This window comes from Pseudophryne corroboree (genome assembly GCF_028390025.1).
Source record: "Pseudophryne corroboree isolate aPseCor3 chromosome 3 unlocalized genomic scaffold, aPseCor3.hap2 SUPER_3_unloc_11, whole genome shotgun sequence".
NCBI classification, from domain to species: domain Eukaryota; kingdom Metazoa; phylum Chordata; class Amphibia; order Anura; family Myobatrachidae; genus Pseudophryne; species Pseudophryne corroboree.
In genome coordinates, this window is record NW_026967499.1 from 2,154,640 (window position 1) to 2,174,664 (window position 20,025).

The 20,025-nt window shown below is 46.9% G+C and overlaps 1 protein-coding gene across 2 annotated transcripts in view; it reads left to right on the plus strand.

Annotated features, from left to right (window-relative positions):
* Positions 1–573: 573 nt before the first annotated feature.
* LOC134983281 (zinc finger protein 345-like) overlaps positions 574–20,025 on the plus strand; it is a 39,816-nt gene continuing 20,364 nt past the window's right edge. For both annotated transcript variants that reach the window (XM_063949000.1, XM_063949001.1), the window contains exons 1-3: positions 574–650; positions 769–866; positions 998–1,733. In XM_063949000.1, the coding sequence (XP_063805070.1) occupies positions 617–650; positions 769–866; positions 998–1,733 (868 nt within the window). In that variant the 5' untranslated portion in view covers positions 574–616. The remainder of the gene's footprint in view (positions 651–768; positions 867–997; positions 1,734–20,025) is intronic.

Genomic DNA, 20,025 nt, shown 5'->3' on the forward strand with positions numbered 1-20,025 from the left:
GGACATTATACAGTAACATCGGGGGATGTGTCTGGGTGATGACTGGAGAGGTGACTGCTGGGAATGGAACATTATACAGTAACACCAGGGGATGTGTCTGGTGATGACTGGAGAGGTGACTGCTGGGTATGGGACATTATACAGTAACACCGGGGGATGTGTCTGGGTGATGACTGGAGAGGTGACTGCTGGGAATGGGACATTATACAGTAACACCAGGGGATGTGTCTGGGTGGTGACTGGAGAGGTGACTGCTGGGAATGGGACATTATACAGTAACACCAGGGAATGTGTCTGGGTGATGACTGGAAAGGTGACTGCTGGGAATGGGACATTATACAGTAACACCAGGGGACGTGTCTGGGTGATGACTGGAGAGGTGACTGCTGGGAATGGGACATTATACAGTAACACCAGGGGATGTGTCTGGGTGATGACTGGAGAGGTGACTGCTGGGAATGGGACATTATACAGTAACACCAGGGGACGTGTCTGGGTGATGACTGTATCACTGTGTGTGTCAGGTTCCTATAAGGTGTCAGGATGTCACTGTCTATATTTTTCCATGCAGGAGAGGGAATATATAGAGGAACACAGAGGTCTGTACAAGGACGTGATGATGGAGAATCACCGGCCCCTCACATCACTGGGTAAGAGGAGACTGTCATGTATTGTACAGGGGAGAGCAGGTATGGGGGCCCCTATATACACACATCATCTGATAATCACATATATACACTGTACTCAGTCACTGTGTGTCTCTTACAGATGGACCCAGTAACAGAGATACCCCAGAGAGATGTCCCCGTCCTCTGTATACCCAGGATTGTACAGAGGAGAATCACAGGATCCCACAGGAGGATCAGGTAGGTGGGATTTAGGGTGTCGCCCAATATACCAAAGTGACTGTCACTATATAATGTGTAGAGATATACACTGATATTACACTATCTGAAATCAGACATTTTTAATGTATATTGTTTTGTGGGCTATTTAGGATGACTGTCTGACTGATATAAAGGCAGAAGATATAGAGGGAGAAGAAGAGACGTATGTGACTGATATGAAGGGAGAAGATATAGAGGGAGAAGAAGAGACGCATGTGACTGATATAAAGGCAGAAAATATAGAGGGAGAAGAAGAGACGTATGTGACTGATATAAAGGCAGAAGATATAGAGGGAGAAGAAGAGACGTATGTGACTGATATAAAGACAGAAGATACAGAGGGAGAAGAAGAGACGTATGTGACTGATATAAAGGCAGAAGATATAGAAGGAGAAGAAGAGACGTATGTGACTGATATAAAGGCAGAAGATATAGAAGGAGAAGAAGAGACGTATGTGACTGATATAACGGCAGAAGATACAGAGGGAGAAGAAGAGACGTATGTGACTGTTATAAAGGCAGAAGATATAGAGGGAGAAGAAGAGACGTATGTGACTGATATAAAGGCAGAAGATATAGAGGGAGAAGAAGAGACGTATGTGACTGATATAAAGGCAGAAGATACAGAGGGAGAAGAAGAGACGTATGTGATTGATATAAAGGCAGAAGAAATAGAGGGAGAAGAAGAGACGTATGTGACTGATATAAAGGCAGAAGATATAGATGGAGTAGAAGAGACGTATGTGACTGATATGAAGGCAGAAGATACAGAGGGAGAAGAAGAGACGTATGTGAGGGGTGATCAGCAGTGTAATGAGGAGGAGATCCCTACAGATATCAGCACAGGTGAGTAATAAACACTTATTACAGAAGTCACATATTCTCCTTTCTCAGTCACTACAGTAATCTCTTATCCTACACCCTCCTCTGTCAGTACAGACTAATGATGGAAATGTATCTGCCCAGTGGTGTAGTCTAGGACCATCAGCCCTGTTCTCTGTTGGGTGTTTATAACACAAGGGACGATATTCAATTGTAATATCACACCCGATCTCACGTCTACAGTGACAGGAGTTTGCGGGGCAATATTCAATTGTCCCCATGTTTGGTCATGTCGCGCCCCTAGCAGTCTGGATTAGCTTTGTAAAGCTACTTAACCCAACTACCGTCATGGGCGCGATCACAAAAAGTTTTGCGCATTTCAGCTTGCCTCCCCCGGGGGGAAGGGGTGATCTGAAATGCTAATATTGCGTCCGTCGGCAGCAATATTTGAATCAGGGGTGTTTTCTGTTAAAGGCGTTTTCTTCTTTAGGGTCCATAGTGATCCACAGTCCTTACATCGGGGTGTAGGTGGTAGGAGACGACCGGGCATCACACAGTTAAGCTTTTTTCTCTGACGTCCTAGTGGATGCTGGGAACTCCGTAAGGACCATGGGGAATAGCGGCTCCGCAGGAGACTGGGCACAAAAGTAAAGCTTTAGGACTACCTGGTGTGCACTGGCTCCTCCGCCTATGACCCTCCTCCAAGCCTCAGTTAGATTGTTGTGCCTGGCTGAGAAGGGTGCATTCTAGGAGGCTCTCCTGAGTTTCTTAGTAAAAGTTTAGTTTTAGGTTTTTTATTTTCAGTGAGACCTGCTGGCAACAGGCTCACTGCATCGAGGGACTAAGGGGAGAAGAAGCGAACTCACCTGCGTGCAGAGTGGATTGGGCTTCTTAGGCTACTGGACACCATTAGCTCCAGAGGGATCGATCACAGGCCCAGCCTCGGAGTCCGGTCCCAGAGCCGCGCCGCCGGCCCCCTTACAGAGCCAGAAGCAAGAAGAGGTCCGGAAAATCGGCGGCAGAAGACATCAGTCTTCACCAAGGTAGCGCACAGCACTGCAGCTGTGCGCCATTGCTCCTCATACACACTTCACACTCCGGTCACTGAGGGTGCAGGGCGCTGGGGGGGGGGGCGCCCTGAGAAACAATAAAAACACCTTGGCGGGCTAAAATGACATCACATATAGCTCCAGGGCTATATGGATGTATATTAACCCCTGCCAGATTACAGATAAAAGCGGGAGAAAAGTACGCCGAGAAGGGGGTGTAGCCTATCTCCTCAGCACACTGGCGCCATTTTCCCTCACAGCCCCGCTGGAAGGACGTCTCCCTGACTCTCCCCTGCAGTCCTGCACTACAGAAAAGGGTTAAAAAGAGAGGGGGGCACTAATTAGGCGCAGTATAAATAAAACAGCAGCTATAAGGGGAAAAACACTTCTATAAGGTTATCCCTGTATATATATAGCGCTCTGGTGTGTGCTGGCATACTCTCCCTCTGTCTCCCCAAAGGGCTAGTGGGGTCCTGTCCTCTGTCAGATCATTCCCTGTGTGTGTGCTGTGTGTCGGTACGATTGTGTCGACATGTATGAGGAGGAAAATGGTGTGGAGGCGGAGCAATTGCCTGTAATGGAGATGTCACCCCCTAGGGAGTCGACACCTGAGTGGATGAACTGTTGGAAGGAATTATGTGACAGTGTCAGCTCTTTACAAAAGACAGTAGATGACATGAGACAGCCGGCTACTCAGCCTGTGCCTGTCCAGGTGTCTCAAAAGCCATCAGGGGCTCTAAAACGCCCGTTACCTCAGATGGCAGATACAGACGCCGACACGGATACTGACTCCAGTGTCGACGATGAAGAGACGAATGTGACTTCCAGTAGGGCCACACGTTACAGGATTGATGCTATGAAAAATGTTTTACATATTTCTGATAATACAAGTACCACTAAAAGGGTATTATGTTGGTGAGAAAAAACTGCCTGTAGTTTTTCCTGCATCTGAGGAATTAAATGAAGGGTGTGATGATGCGTGGGTTTCCCCCGATAAAAAACTGATAATTCCTAAAAGGTTATTAGCATCATACCCCTTCCCGCCAGAGGATAGGGCACGTTGGGAAACACCCCCTAAGGTGGATAAAGCGCTCACACGTTTGTCTAAACAGGTGGCACTACCGTCTCCTGATACGGCCGCCCTTAAGGAACCTGCTGACAGAAAGCAGGAGAATATCCTAAAATGTATATACACTCACACGGGTGTTATACTGCGACCAACAATCGCCTCAGCCTGGATGTGCAGTGCTGGGGTGGCTTGGTCGGATTCCCTGACTGACAATATTGATACCCTAGATAGGGACAGTATATTACTGACTATAGAGCCTTTGAAAGATGCATTTCTATATATGCGTGATGCACAGAGGGATATTTGCCGACTAGCATCAAGAGTAAGTGCGCTGTCCATTTCTGCCAGAAGAGGGTTATGGACGAGGCAGTGGTCAGGTGATGCGGATTCCAAAAGGCATATGGAAGTATTGCCTTATAAATGGGAGAAATTATTTGGAGTAGGTCTATCAGACCTGGTGGCCATGGCAACTGCTGGGAAATCCACATTTTTACCCCAGGTAGCCTCTCAACATAAGAAGACGCCGTATTATCAGGCGCAGTCCTTTCGGCCCCATAAGGGCAAGCGGGCAAAAGGCTCCTCATTTCTGCCCCGTGGCAGAGGGAGAGGAAAAAGGCTGCAGCAAATCAGCCAGTTTCCAGGAACAGAAGCCCTCTCTCGTTTCTGCCAAGTCCTCAGCATGACGCTGGGGCTTTACAAGCGGACTCAGGCACTCCCCCTCGCCGTTTCCTAAAGTCTACTTTACTGATGTCTCCCTCCGACAGGGAGGCGGTATTGGAAGCCATTCACAAGCTGTATTCCCAGCAGGTGATAATCAAGGTACCCCTCCTGCAACAGGGAAAGGGGTATTATTCCACGCTGTTTGTGGTACCGAAGCCGGACGGCTCGGTGAGACCTATTTTAAATCTGAAATCCTTGAACACTTACATACAAAGGTTCAAATTCAAGATGGAGTCACTCAGAGCGGTGATTGCGAACTTGGAAGAAGGGGATTATATGGTGTCTTTGGACATCAAGGATGCTTACCTCCATGTCCCAATTTACCCTTCTCACCAAGGGTACCTCAGGTTTTTGGTACAGAACTGTCACTATCAGTTTCAGACGCTGCCGTTTGGTTTGTCCACGGCACCCCGGGTCCTTACCAAGGTAATGGCCGAAATGATGATACTCCGTCGAAGGAAGGGAGTTTTAGTTATCCCGTACTTGGACGATCTCCTGATAAGGGCAAGATCCAGGGAACAATTGGTAGTCGGGGTAGCACTATCTCAAGTAGTGTTGCGGCAGCACGGTTGGATTCTCAATATTCCAAAATCGCAGCTGATCCCGACGACACGTCTTCTATTCCTAGGAATGATCCTGGACACAGTCCAGAAAAAGGTGTTTCTCCTGGAGGAGAAATCCAGGGAGTTATCCGAACTAGTCAGAAACCTCCTAAAACCAGGCCAAGTGTCAGTGCATCAATGCACAAGGGTCCTGGGAAAAATGGTGGCTTCCTACGAAGCAATCCCATTCGGCAGATTCCACGCAAGAACTTTCCAGTGGGACCTGCTGGACAAATGGTCCGGATCGCATCTTCAGATGCATCAGCGGATAACCCTGTCACCAAAGACAAGGGTGTCTCTCTCCTGTGGTGGTTGCAGAGTGCTCATCTTCTAGAGGGCCGCAGATTCGGCATTCAGGACTGGGTTCTGGTGACCACGGATGCCAGCCTGCGAGGCTGGGGAGCAGTCACACAAGGAAGAAATTTCCAGGGCTTGTGGTCAAGCCTGGAGACATCACTTCACATAAATATCCTGGAGCTGAGGGCCATTTACAATGCCCTAAGCCAAGCAGGACCTCTGCTTCAAGGTCAGCCGGTGCTGATCCAGTCGGACAACATCACCGCAGTCGCCCACGTGAACAGACAGGGTGGCACAAGAAGCAGGAGGGCAATGGCAGAAGCTGCAAGGATTCTTCGCTGGGCGGAAAATCATGTGATAGCACTGTCAGCAGTATTCATTCCGGGAGTGGACAACTGGGAAGCAGACTTCCTCAGCAGGCACGACCTCCACCGGGAGAGTGGGGACTTCACCCAGAAGTCTTCCACATGATTGTAAACCGTTGGAAAGAACCAAAGGTGGACATGATGGCGTCCCGTCTCAACAAAAAAATTGGACAGGTATTGCGCCAGGTCGAGGGACCCTCAGGCAATAGCTGTGGACGCTCTGGTAACACCATGGGTGTTCCAGTCAGTGTATGTGTTCCCTCCTCTGCCTCTCATACCCAAGGTACTGAGAATTATAAGACGGAGAGGAGTAAGAACTATACTCGTGGCTCCGGATTGGCCAAGAAGGACTTGGTACCCGGAACTTCAAGAGATGCTCACAGAGGACCCGTGGCCTCTACCTCTAAGAAGGGACCTGCTCCAGCAAGGACCCTGTCTGTTCCAAGACTTACCGCGCCTGCGTTTGACGGCATGGCGGTTGAATGCCGGATCCTGAAGGAAAAAGGCATTCCGGAAGAAGTCATTTCTACCCTGATCAAAGCCAGGAAGGATGTGACCGCAAAGCATTATCACCGCATTTGGCGGAAATATGTTGCGTGGTGCGAGGCCAGGAAGGCCCCAACGGAGGAATTTCAACTGGGTCGATTCCTGCATTTCCTGCAAACAGGAGTGTCTATGGGCCTAAAATTAGGATCCATTAAGGTTCAGATTTCGGCCCTGTCGATTTTCTTCCAGAAAGAACTGCCTTCAGTTCCTGAAGTTCAGACGTTTGTCAAGGGGGTGCTGCATATACAGCCTCCTTTTGTGCCTCCAGTGGCACCTGTGGATCTCAATGTAGTTTTGGGGTTCCTAAAAGCACATTGGTTTGAACCATTTAAATCTGTGGATTTGAAATATCTCACGTGGAAAGTGGTCATGTGCTGGCCCTGGCTTCGGCCAGGCGCTTGTCAGAATTGGCGGGTTTATCCTGTAAAAGCCCTTATCTGATTTTCCATTCGGACAGGGCGGAATTGAGGACTCGTCCTCAGCTTCTCCCTAAGGTGGTGTCAGCGTTTCACCTGAACCAGCCTATTGTGGTGCCTGCGGCTACTAGGGACTTGGAGGACTCCAAGTTGCTGGACGTAGTCAAGGCCCTGAAAATATATGTTTCCAGGACGGCTGGAGTCAGAAAATCTGACTCGCTGTTTATCCTGTATACACGCAACAAGCTGGGTGCTCCTGCTTCTAAACAGACTATTGCTCGTTGGATTTGTAGTACAATTCAGCTTGCACATTCTGTGGCAAGCCTGCCACAGCCAAAATCTGTAAAAGCCCATTCCACAAGGAAGGGGGCTCATCTTGGGCGGCTGCCCGAGGGGTCTCGGCTTTACAACTTTGCCGAGCAGCTACTTGGTCAGGGGCAAACACGTTTGCTAAATTCTACAAATTTGATACCCTGGCTGAGGAGGACCTGGAGTTCTCTCATTCGGTCCTGCAGATTCATCCGCACTCTCCCGCCCGTTTGGGAGCTTTGGTATAATCCCCATGGTCCTTACGGAGTTCTCAGCATCCACTAGGACGTCAGAGAAAATAAGAATTTACTTACCGATAATTCTATTTCTCATAGTCCGTAGTGGATGCTGGGCGCCCATCCAAAGTGCGGATTGTCTGCAATACTTGTACATAGTTATTGTTAACTAAATCGGGTTATTGTTGTTGTGAGCCATCTTTTCTAGAGGCTCCTCTGTTATCATACTGTTAACTGGGTTCATATCACAAGTTATACGGTGTGATTGGTGTGGCTGGTATGTGTCTTACCCGGGATTCATAAATCCTTCCTTATTGTGTACGCTCGTCCGGGCACAGTATCCTAACTGAGGCTTGGAGGAGGGTCATAGGGGGAGGAGCCAGTGCACACCAGGTAGTCCTAAAGCTTTACTTTTGTGCCCAGTCTCCTGCGGAGCCGCTATTCCCCATGGTCCTTACGGAGCTCCCAGCATCCTCTACGGACTACGAGAAATAGAATTATCGGTAAGTAAATTCTTATTATTTCCCAGGATGCTCCGGACCTCCTCCCCATGTACCCCGCCCCCGGCCAGTGGGCAGTTTTAGTGTTGGTGCTGGCAGAAGCCGGAGCACCGGTCACACAGCGGAGAGGAATGAATGAGCAGCGCTGGGAGTCTCTCTGAGCGCCGCCGCTGCTGCTCCAACAATCCCCCGCTGGTGCCGCAACGTCAGTGAGGCTAAGAGACTGATGATTCCGGCGTGGTTACTTCCTGATCGCCGCGCTAGTACAGTATCCAGGACCCAGGACTGCAGCCGGAGGACAGGTAAGGCATTCTCCGGCACGTGGGACCCACAATACATGTAGTCCATGCTTCCGCAGGCTCTGATGTGATCCCTGGCTGCTGCTACGGGTTACACTAGACCACCAGGGCATGCATATAATACATATATAGGATAATGGAGGCCAGGGTACCTGGTGGGTGATGTCAGCCAGGGGAGGTAGGTCCTCTCCCAGAGCCAGATTCCACAGCTGGGATTCCCTCTCGGCTGCCCCTACCCCACATGCTTCCCTTATAAGAGTCTCTGAGTGACATTCCAATGGGAATGAGTGTGATGCCAGGCTCTGGGAATGCTGGGTTCTGTCTCCAGAAGTGGCCAGGTTATACATGTCCTAGTCCTACCTACCAATGTGGTGTGAGGAGATGACGTCAGTGCCCATTGCAATTGTTATTTCCTTGCATTGTGTGTGACTGGTGCTAGCTCTGCTGTGTGACTGCATTGTATCTGTCCCTTACATGTGAGTGCAGGTGTTCCGGGCTGTGTGACTGCATTGTATCTGTCCCTTACATGTGACTGCAGGTGTTCCGGGCTGTGTGACTGCATTGTATCTGTCCCTTACATGTGACTGCAGGTGTTCCGGGCTGTGTGACTGCATTGTATCTGTCCCTTACATGTGACTGCAGGTGTTCCGGGCTGTGTGACTGCATTGTATCTATCCCTTACATGTGAGTGCAGGTGTTCCGGGCTGTGTGACTGCATTGTATCTATCCCTTACATGTGAGTGCAGGTGTTCCGGGCTGTGTGACTGCATTGTATCTATCCCTTACATGTGAGTGCAGGTGTTCCGGGCTGTGTGACTGCATTGTATCTATCCCTTACATGTGAGTGCAGGTGTTCCGGGCTGTGTGACTGCATTGTATCTATCCCTTACATGTGAGTGCAGGTGTTCCGGGCTGTGTGACTGCATTGTATCTATCCCTTACATGTGAGTACAGGTGTTCCGGGCTGTGTGACTGCATTGTATCTATCCCTTACATGTGAGTGCAGGTGTTCCGGGCTGTGTGACTGCATTATATCTATCCCTTACATGTGAGTACAGGTATTCCGGGCTGTGTGACTGCATTGTATCTATCCCTTACATGTGAGTGCAGGTGTTCCGGGCTGTGTGACTGCATTGTATCTATCCCTTACATGTGAGTACAGGTGTTCCGGGCTGTGTGACTGCATTGTATCTATCCCTTACATGTGAGTACAGGTATTCCGGGCTGTGTGACTGCATTGTATCTATCCCTTACATGTGAGTGCAGGTGTTCCGGGCTGTGTGACTGCATTGTATCTATCCCTTACATGTGAGTGCAGGTGTTCCGGGCTGTGTGACTGCATTGTATCTATCCCTTACATGTGAGTACAGGTATTCCGGGCTGTGTGACTGCATTGTATCTATCCCTTACATGTGAGTGCAGGTGTTCCGGGCTGTGTGACTGCATTGTATCTATCCCTTACATGTGAGTGCAGGTGTTCCGGGCTGTGTGACTGCATTGTATCTATCCCTTACATGTGAGTACAGGTGTTCCGGGCTGTGTGACTGCATTGTATCTATCCCTTACATGTGAGTACAGGTGTTCCGGGCTGTGTGACTGCATTGTATCTATCCCTTACATGTGAGTACAGGTGTTCCGGGCTGTGTGACTGCATTGTATCTATCCCTTACATGTGAGTACAGGTGTTCCGGGCTGTGTGACTGCATTGTATCTGTCCCTTACATGTGAGTGCAGGTGTTCCGGGCTGTGTGACTGCATTGTATCTATCCCTTACATGTGAGTGCAGGTGTTCCGTGCTGTGTGACTGCATTGTATCTATCCCTTACATGTGAGTGCAGGTGTTCCGGGCTGTGTGACTGCATTGTATCTGTCCCTTACATGTGAGTGCAGGTGTTCCGTGCTGTGTGACTGCATTGTATCTATCCCTTACATGTGAGTGCAGGTGTTACGGGCTGTGTGACTGCATTGTATCTGTCCCTTACATGTGAGTACAGGTGTTCCGGGCTGTGTGACTGCATTGTATCTGTCCCTTACATGTGAGTACAGGTGTTCCGGGCTGTGTGACTGCATTGTATCTATCCCTTACATGTGAGTGCAGGTGTTCCGGGCTGTGTGACTGCATTGTATCTATCCCTTACATGTGAGTGCAGGTGTTCCGGGCTGTGTGACTGCATTGTATCTATCCCTTACATGTGAGTACAGGTGTTCCGGGCTGTGTGACTGCATTGTATCTATCCCTTACATGTGAGTGCAGGTGTTCCGGGCTGTGTGACTGCATTGTATCTATCCCTTACATGTGAGTGCAGGTGCTCCGGGCTGTGTGACTGCATTGTATCTATCCCTTACATGTGAGTGCAGGTGTTACGGGCTGTGTGACTGCATTGTATCTGTCCCTTACATGTGAGTACAGGTGTTCCGGGCTGTGTGACTGCATTGTATCTATCCCTTACATGTGAGTGCAGGTGTTCCGGGCTGTGTGACTGCATTGTATCTATCCCTTACATGTGAGTGCAGGTGTTCCGGGCTGTGTGAGTGCATTGTATCTGTCCCTTACATGTGACTGCAGGTGTTCCGGGCTGTGTGAGTGCATTGTATCTGCCCCTTACATGTGACTGCAGGTGTTCCGGGCTGTGTGAGTGCATTGTATCTGCCCCTTACATGTGACTGCAGGTGTTCCGGGCTGTGTGAGTGCATTGTATCTGCCCCTTACATGTGACTGCAGGTGTTCCGGGCTGTGTGAGTGCATTGTATCTGCCCCTTACATGAGAGTGCAGGTGTTCCGGGCTGTGTGACTGCATTGTATCTATCCCTTACATGTGAGTGCAGGTGTTCCGGGCTGTGTGACTGCATTGTATCCCTTACATGTGAGTGCAGGTGTTCCGGGCTGTGTGACTGCATTGTATCTATCCCTTACATGTGAGTGCAGGTGTTCCGGGCTGTGTGACTGCATTGTATCTGTCCCTTACATGTGAGTGCAGGTGTTCCGGGCTGTGTGACTGCATTGTATCTGTCCCTTACATGTGAGTGCAGGTGTTCCGGGCTGTGTGACTGCATTGTAGCTATCCCTTACATGTGAGTGCAGGTGTTCCGGGCTGTGTGACTGCATTGTATCTGTCCCTTACATGTGAGTACAGGTGTTCCGGGCTGTGTGACTGCATTGCATCTATCCCTTACACGTGAGTACAGGTGTTCCGGGCTGTGTGACTGCATTGTATCTATCCCTTACATGTGAGTACAGGTGTTCCGGGCTGTGTGACTGCATTGTATCTATCCCTTACATGTGAGTGCAGGTGTTCCGGGCTGTGTGACTGCATTGTATCTGTCCCTTACATGTGAGTACAGGTGTTCCGGGCTGTGTGACTGCATTGTATCTATCCCTTACATGTGAGTGCAGGTGTTCCGGGCTGTGTGACTGCATTGTATCTATCCCTTACATGTGAGTGCAGGTGTTCCGGGCTGTGTGACTGCATTGTATCTATCCCTTACATGTGAGTGCAGGTGTTCCGGGCTGTGTGACTGCATTGTATCTGTCCCTTACATGTGAGTGCAGGTGTTCCGGGCTGTGTGACTGCATTGTATCTATCCCTTACATGTGAGTGCAGGTGTTCCGGGCTGTGTGACTGCATTGTATCTGTCCCTTACATGTGAGTGCAGGTGTTCCGGGCTGTGTGACTGCATTGTATCTGTCCCTTACATGTGAGTACAGGTGTTCCGGGCTGTGTGACTTGTCAAAGTCAGAAAAATGTCTTAATGCACACTGCCATATTTGCACCGCACACTGGTCCGTGCTGCGCATGCGTACGCTCTCCCGTGGAAGCGCATACCCGCAATAGCGTGCACTCGCACGCGCAGTATGCGCATTTACGGTAGAGTTTATGTGATCGTAGCGTGCGACTCATTCGTTACAAAAGTTCACAATTAATGTAGTTTATAGATCATGTTCCCCTCAATAGTTTCTGTAAGTTTGGTTTAGATAGAATGTCCCTGAGCGGAGGAATCCCCCTTTGTATTGCACGAAGGGTCTAACAGGAGTCATACAGCAGTGTTTGGTACCCATCGGAAGAGTATTTAATTAGCAATATTCCGGTGTTGGTTTGGAGCGTATTAATCGCTCGTGCGAATAGTTATGGACATAAGAAGTTTATGTCCATTTCTATTATTTACCCATACTCGGGTATGCGGCGGGAAACCCAGTTTCCCACCCACCTGAGCTGTTTGAACTCGGCACAGCCCACCTGTATGAATCAACCTATGACCTTTGGTTACAGTACAGGGCCGAATTCCTGTGTCCAATAAACTGTAGGATTGTAGGGACTAGGAGATTGCATTGTGTGTGGGGCATAAATAGGCAGGCCGACCATATCCAACTTCACTTCTCTCTTCAAACTGTTATCACTGCTGATAACCGGGAGCTGGATATCGAGGCGCATGCGATCGTTACCCTTGTGCGTAAGTTCTCTCCGTAATCATTGTCTTTCCGTGAGCCAATTTCTCTCTCTCCCTCTGTGTCTATTTCTCTCTCTCTATTTTCTCTTTTCTCTCATATCTCCCCTAGACTAAACTGTTATAGTATTGTATTGTATTGTGTTAGACCAGGATAGTATTGTAGTTTATCCCTTAGTTAGGTGTTTGGTTAGGAAGTCTTTGTTATATTGTAGTGTATCATTTGTACTGTGTTACTCTTTTACAAGTATACTAGATATAATACAGATAATAGGCTTTGGAACCCTAAACCAGTATCTGTGTATTTTCTATAGTGTTAAGTGTTCACTTGAGCGTCGGTGACGCTCAATCAGCTTTGTAGTTAGTCAGGTTACACAAGGTTGCACTTACACCCTGTATTCACATTAATATATAGCGCATTACATTGTTAAAAGGTTTAAATATAAAGGTATTGTGCTGTGAGCGTCTGCACCGCTGGTGACCTCCTCGTGGTCTCGAGCGTACGCTACGCTACAGCGAATCATTCCCCTAGACATAACCAATAACGTGTCCTGTGATCACTGGGCCGTGAGCGAACGTGACGCTTGAGCGTCTCGCCTACGGCTGAGCGATCGCTACGCAGTTAGCGTACCATTACGGTACTTCTTAAGTAAACAGCGTACAGTGTTCTTAGCTTCATAAGGGTTGTTTATACGACAAAGGAATTTAGCATTGTCAATTGCGGGCTCGTCCGGTCCTTTTCACATCTGCACTAGGTAGATCAGCAGACATTATCCCCCAGCAAAGGGTGGGAGGTTGTCTCGCAGTTGCTGACGGGATAAGCGTCTGCTTCACTTAGATAAAGAGTGCTGAAGGAACCCGGTAACCGGAAGTAAGAACAAAACGCTTGTGTCTTTTTAAAACTGTTTTATTTCTCTTCTGTCTTGCGTATACACGCACGCATATATATCTGCATTTCTGTTTCATTTTTCGTATATCACTATTCCTGTTTGCCAAAATTTTATAGTTGATAGAAAGGGCTAAAAAGAGATTTGCTGTTATTGCATAGTAAAGGTGATAGTTAAAGTATAGAACAACACACGGCTTGTCCGAGAGACGAGGCAGCCAGTGTGGATTGCGGTAGATGATCAGGGATCATCTACATTGATAAATAAATATATTGTGTTACGGTGGATCCTTTGCATTGCGTACACGTGTCGCTAACAAAGACTAGCGTACGCAATCCAAAAGGCAGACGCACGCAGCGTACACTACGCAACGTAGCGTCTGGTTACGCCCACGTAGCTCAAGTTGTGATAAAGTGGATTTTAGCGCAAAGCGATAATTAGCGCAAAGGCAATAAGTAACGCACAGCGGTAGATAACGCGACGCGGTAAATAACGCAAATCTATTTTTGGAAAATCTGAAATTTAGTTTAACAGATCCTGCTCCTAATTGGTAACACTTTTGGCCTGAAGACAATTTCTGCGCAGAAATAGATATAGAAACAAAAGTGTACATGTGTTGAGTGAGTGTGTTTTGTATACAAAAGTTTATATAACTTTAAGGTGGAACCAAAAGGAAAGTCGGGTACTCGTCGAGGAACATACGTGTAAGTGACATATACGGTGGCTAGGGAGGCATCCCTGGTTAAAATAATATTTGAGCATTAGAGTATAGCGGACCATAAGGTAACAGACCAGGAGGTCATAAGGTAACAAGACCAGGAGGTCATAAGGTAACAGGTAAAAGGTACAAAGAGGTCCGCTATAAAAGTCCAGTGGCACAACGCCTGGGGTGTTGGTGCAGAACCCATATAGGCCATAAGCTCTGGCTGAAGGAATCGCGGCCGGAAACATCGATTCCATTAATCTTTCAGTACATGACAAGTAGTGTTCGTGAACTGAACGATTGGACCGCACGTAATTGTGTGCAGTAGTTAGTAACCTGACCTAATACCATTAGAGTAAACTGGTCACAAACGCTATTTGTACACTCTGACGTGATTTGTGTAATTTTTTATTTTTTTGGGAAGGGAAGTTCGTTGGTCACTCAGGAACTATCCAACAACCGATACTTGCTGGGGACTGGTAGGTCCAGCACGCCCCAGTAAATAAAGGTTCACAGGGGCCCTGGGTTGGGTACCACAGCTCTGGTTACAGTGATTGCGGCACAGGCCAACGTGGGCGAGAAGTAAGTGGGGTACTTGATAAACCACCACCGCCGGCCTGCCCAAGGACATCTTGGTTTGTTTGTAAGGGTGCGCTGAAAGCCTTGATATTCAAGGAGGAATAAGCAACGCCTGCAGATTATGGGGGCCATTTGTTCCGGTAGGGGGCGATCAACCCAGGTTCAGGTTGATTCTGAGAACCGATCCATCGGGTCGGCACGATATGTGATGTGTAAGAAATATGGAAATCACGCTGAAGTTTTTTGTGATGAATGGGAGAGAATGACTGTACAAGACAGGGACAAGTTCCCAAGAATAGGTAGCTTCAGTCCAGAGGTGTTACAAAATTTAAGGAGGAGGATAAGTCTCATTGAACCAACGAAGAGACAAAATAAACATTATGAATATTTACAGTTATGGCAACAGGAAAGTGAATTACAAAGAGAGTCTATTGACTTTTCTGACTCTTATCTTGAGAGGAGAGACATGGCATCGGGAGAGGAGTTGATTGCGGAGAGAAAAGCACAAAGGTGGAACAATAAAAACGCTCTTAGCAACTGTAATATAGATTATAAGAATAAGTGTAATAACTGTAACAATGATTATTGTAATACTGTTGAATGTACAACTATTAACCTGTGCAAGTTGCACCCCATGTCAAACCTCCCTCAGGAATACAAACAAGAAAGTGAGCCCAGAACGATGTCAGCACCTCTTCCAACAACCATCACAGAAGCCATCCAGGTGGACACGACCAAATGGGTAAAGGCAATAATCGAACCCCCTAACGGAGGGTCAGGTGAGGTCGTGTCCACAGGTACGTACAATGTTTCATATCACGCACAAACAGATGTACCCCATATTGTAAGACCAACACAAGATGATGTAACTGAGCTCGATCTGGCCAGGGTGATCTCAGTCCCCAATGGGAAGACTGACGATCAGGGAATCATTCCCGTCAAGGACAGTGCAATGCGCTGTCTCTTGTCCCGGACCGAATTGAGATCAATTATGTCTGAATTTCCTGATCCTAGGAAAAATCTAGCCAAATGTCAAAGGTTTATAAAAGAACTAGGAAACGCCACAGAACCCACTAACAAAGAGTGGCGGACAGTGCTGAGGGCATGTTTGCCCTCCAGGGTTGACCCTGAAAAGTTCATTGCTGATTGTAAATTAAACACAGAGGTACCTTGTACGGAGGAACACAATCAGGAATGTATTAGGCAGATTAACCGACAGTTAGGAATATATTTCCCAGCTGCTGTCAAGTGGAATGAAATTTTCTCCATAAGGCAAAACGAAAGGGAAAATGTTTCTAATTATTTCAATCGAGCACTGCAAATAATGGCTAAGAACACTGGGATCACAGACATCAAGACAAATGCACAACATAAAGGAATAGCGGTTAAGGTATTGATGCAGGGTTTAAAAGATGAATTAAAAACAAGGGTACAGACCACCAACCCAAACTGGAGAGATATCTCGGTGACCGCACTAAGAGAGGCCGTCATCAACCAGGATCAGAATATCACCAGATACAGAGAGTCACAAAGAGATAAGTTAATGGCAGCAAAAATACAGGCCCAAACCACAAGACCACCCCAACAAAAGCCCCACACCCCTGCGAGAAACCCAGATATGGTAGTCTGTTACCATTGTCATAGAAAGGGACACATTGCAAGAGATTGTAGATCACGAGAAAGACAACACCATAATCATAAAATCCAAGGAACCAGGGAAGTACAGGGGAAACAATTGATGATGATGAGCATCCGAGCGTTTGAGGAGGCATCAAATCAACCAAAACCTCAAGCCATTAACACGTGGAGGGAGCCCAGGATTTGTTATCATTGTAGGAGAGAAGGGCATTATGCCCACAACTGTAATAACACACATAAAGTTAGACCCCCTAGACCAAGAAATGAGCAAAATTACAATACACACCATTACAATCAAGGATCACATAGGCAGTAAAGGTGATTATTAGGAATGGAGGCAAGCCTGAGGTAACGGGTAATGAAGTGGGAGGTCATTCACCGAAAGACACAGGAATGACCAGGTGAAAAGTTGTAAAGGTATTTGTGAAAAATGTTTTTTTTCTTTCTCTCTCTATCCCCATCTCTGACGATTATTGGTAAGAATTCAAACATTGCATATTCGCCTGGTCCTTGTAGAAGTCTACCAAACCCCAGCATGACCTATCCACCACAATGTATTCTGGCCAGATACAGACAGTGGAATAATGCAAGTGCTGGTGGGGAGGGACTGCTCAAGGAGACCATTAGACACGTAGATACGACAGCCTGATAGTCTGACACTGTTTTTCTAATGTTAACAATGTTCTCTTACAATGTTTAAAAATGCTTTGTTTCTCTTCTCGTATTGGTGGTTATTGTCGGGTTATGTAAGGTATATATGCACATGAATTGTTCTCTATCTCTTTTGTTTTTTTTTATTTTCTCTCTCTTCTCACTCATGTTTCCATGGTTTAAAGATGCCATGTCACCCCTCAGTTGGACCAATGGTAATGCCAGATTTTTTGCTCCTTACAGAAAGATCGTCGGTTAGGAAGGAATATTGCATCACCAGAATGATCGTTTTTGAAGACTGAGAGACAACACCTTTGAGAGGACAGCAGAACAAGAAGAACAACAAGACGAGAGAACTTATTATCGTAACGAGTTCTCTCCCCCTCAAACTGATTTTTCTATACCCCATTTACAAATTTCTTCTTTTCTCCTCCTGTAAGATGGACTTGCCCCAAGAGACTGTGATATGGATTTTTCCCGTTAACCATGATGTTGACCAGAGCAGTCTGTTTCGGTGAGAGTACCAGTGAGGTCGAGAAAGGATCCAGAAAGGTCCTGATGACTGAGACGGAGGTGTAAATTTCCAATAGCAACCCAATCACCAAGCAAAGGCGAGTACCGGGCACGATCTAACAACCATGTTATTTGTAAACAACTGTGAAGGAATGTTAGTTCAAAAAAAAAAGAAAGTTGTATCTGTAGGCCCTATAACAAAGAAATGCCAATCTAGTTTTAATATCCATATGGACCGGCATCCATTGAGTGACTATCACTCTCTAGTGGGTAACGTATTAAACAAGACCGATTGTTGGGTATGCTCTCAAGTACCTCAGGGTCACAGCAAATCAGGGCTAGTACCATTTCCTTTAACGTTAGGGGAGGTACTTGGGCTAAGTGGTGGGAGACCGGTGGACCGGAGGTTTAATATCTCCAGCCCTCCTAGTTTGAAGCTCCACCAATACCATGTGGATAGGTCCCTCATATGTTTTAACATCTCCAATCCTAGAAAACCGGGAAATTGGGAAGTGTCATGGAGCAACCAAACCATGACCTTTTCACATAGAGCAGATAGAATGCCTACAGATACAGAGCTCGTACGCCACATAGCCAGTAGAGGAAAATCTTTCCGGTATCGATATACCTTAGGAAATAGGATTACTAAAGTTGGAGAGGTATCACCAGGATACTGTGCACATATCGTACAAACCGATACGTGCATTAAGCAGATGGAAGAATTAGGGTCAGGGGATTTCACCTGGAAGGTTTGTAACATGGTCATGTCCTTCTCCGTCCCTTATGTTCTCCCCGATGATGCATATTTCATATGCGGGAGAAAGGCGTACAAGTGGCTTGCCCCAAACTCTGAAGGATTGTGTTATATTGGAAAAGTATTGCCTGAAGTGATGACTGTTACACATGACAAAATGAAGGACATACACCGTGGTGCCCAAGCTCCTTATACTCACACTTATTACGAGCACCGAGTTAAAAGACAACTGTCAGAAAGGTTAGAGCATCCGGCCTCTGATCTTATCCATGAATCCACCGGGATTCAGGTTCTGGTAGCGTTAGATTTCACTCGTACCGCTCGAGGAGTGATGAATTATAGATACATTTCCGCACTCGCCAATTTGTTAGATAATATCACTGAAATGTATGATGACACGTTTAGATACACTGGAAGGGAACTCCAAGCTTATAAAACAGAACTAGTTCAGCATAGGATGGTTCTTAATTACCTTACAGCAGTAACAGGCGGATATTGTGTTACATTGGCAACACAGTACGGCATAAAGTGTTGCACGTACATCACAAATAGTACCGAGGATCCGGTAGAGGTCATAGACCAAAAGATGGATGATATTCTGCAATTAAAGTGGGAATTTCGTCGGAAACACAATCTCACCCTTGCTGCTGTAGGTAATGAGCTGACTGGTTGGGTGTCATGGTTGAACCCGCAAAATTGGTTCTCCGGTTTGGGAGAGTGGGCTCAAGGAGTCATAATGGATGTTGGAAAGTTTCTACTATGTATCTTGGGTGTCATTATATCGATTGGATTGATATTTAGATGCGGGCAGGCTTTGATGAGGTGCAAACAAAGTACAAAAGTGATGAGCTTGAGGAGTGAGGAAACCGTAATTAACCTGGATTTGATTTATGACCCAATGCTAGAAACCATGACGTGATGATGTAATGAGTATACGGTCCGTCTTTCACCCATTTCTATGTTTTCCTCCGAGGTACAAAGACCCACTTAGACGAAGGATTTGATGAGCCAAGGGGCCGACAACGGAAAGATGGAAAGAAGAAGAGCAGACGACCTGATATACAAGATTTTGATGGACAATGCCATGGGTACCCCAGTTTCCCTAGGAACTTTAAAATCACGCTAGCCCAACATTTGTTTTTGTAAATCCATGGACGTTGTTTGCTTTACTCACGATTTATGAGCAAAAGCACAAAGAAGAAGACTCCAATCAACCGACACCAATCAAGACCTCAATCGACAGATGTACATTTCCCTGACATAGAATATCATTGCATTTTCCATAAGTGTTCTTTATCTTCAGCTCTACAACCCTCAGGTAATGACACACATAGTCGATAGGGAATACAGGCACAGATATCAGCAACCACATACCTCCCCCATTCATGTATCATCAACTAAAATGTGCATCCCCATTTTGTTACAACTGTAAGCCGAAATGAGCTCGGTAGAGTTTGACAGCCCATCCACAGACCCTTAGTACGGGATAAGAAGGAATTCAAATGTATACTTCGCAATACCTCGAAGCTTGATTTACCACACGTACGGCACGATGATACATGACCCCCCAAACATGGACTCATACACACATGCTCCTGCTTTCTCACTAGGTCATACCCTCTTCACATCTACTCCATTCCTCTTCTTTTCCCCACCATGGAAATCAATTAACCCCTGACTTACATTTTTCTCCTTAAATATTTTGTGGCAGTTATTATTGACTGCCAAAGGGTGGACTGT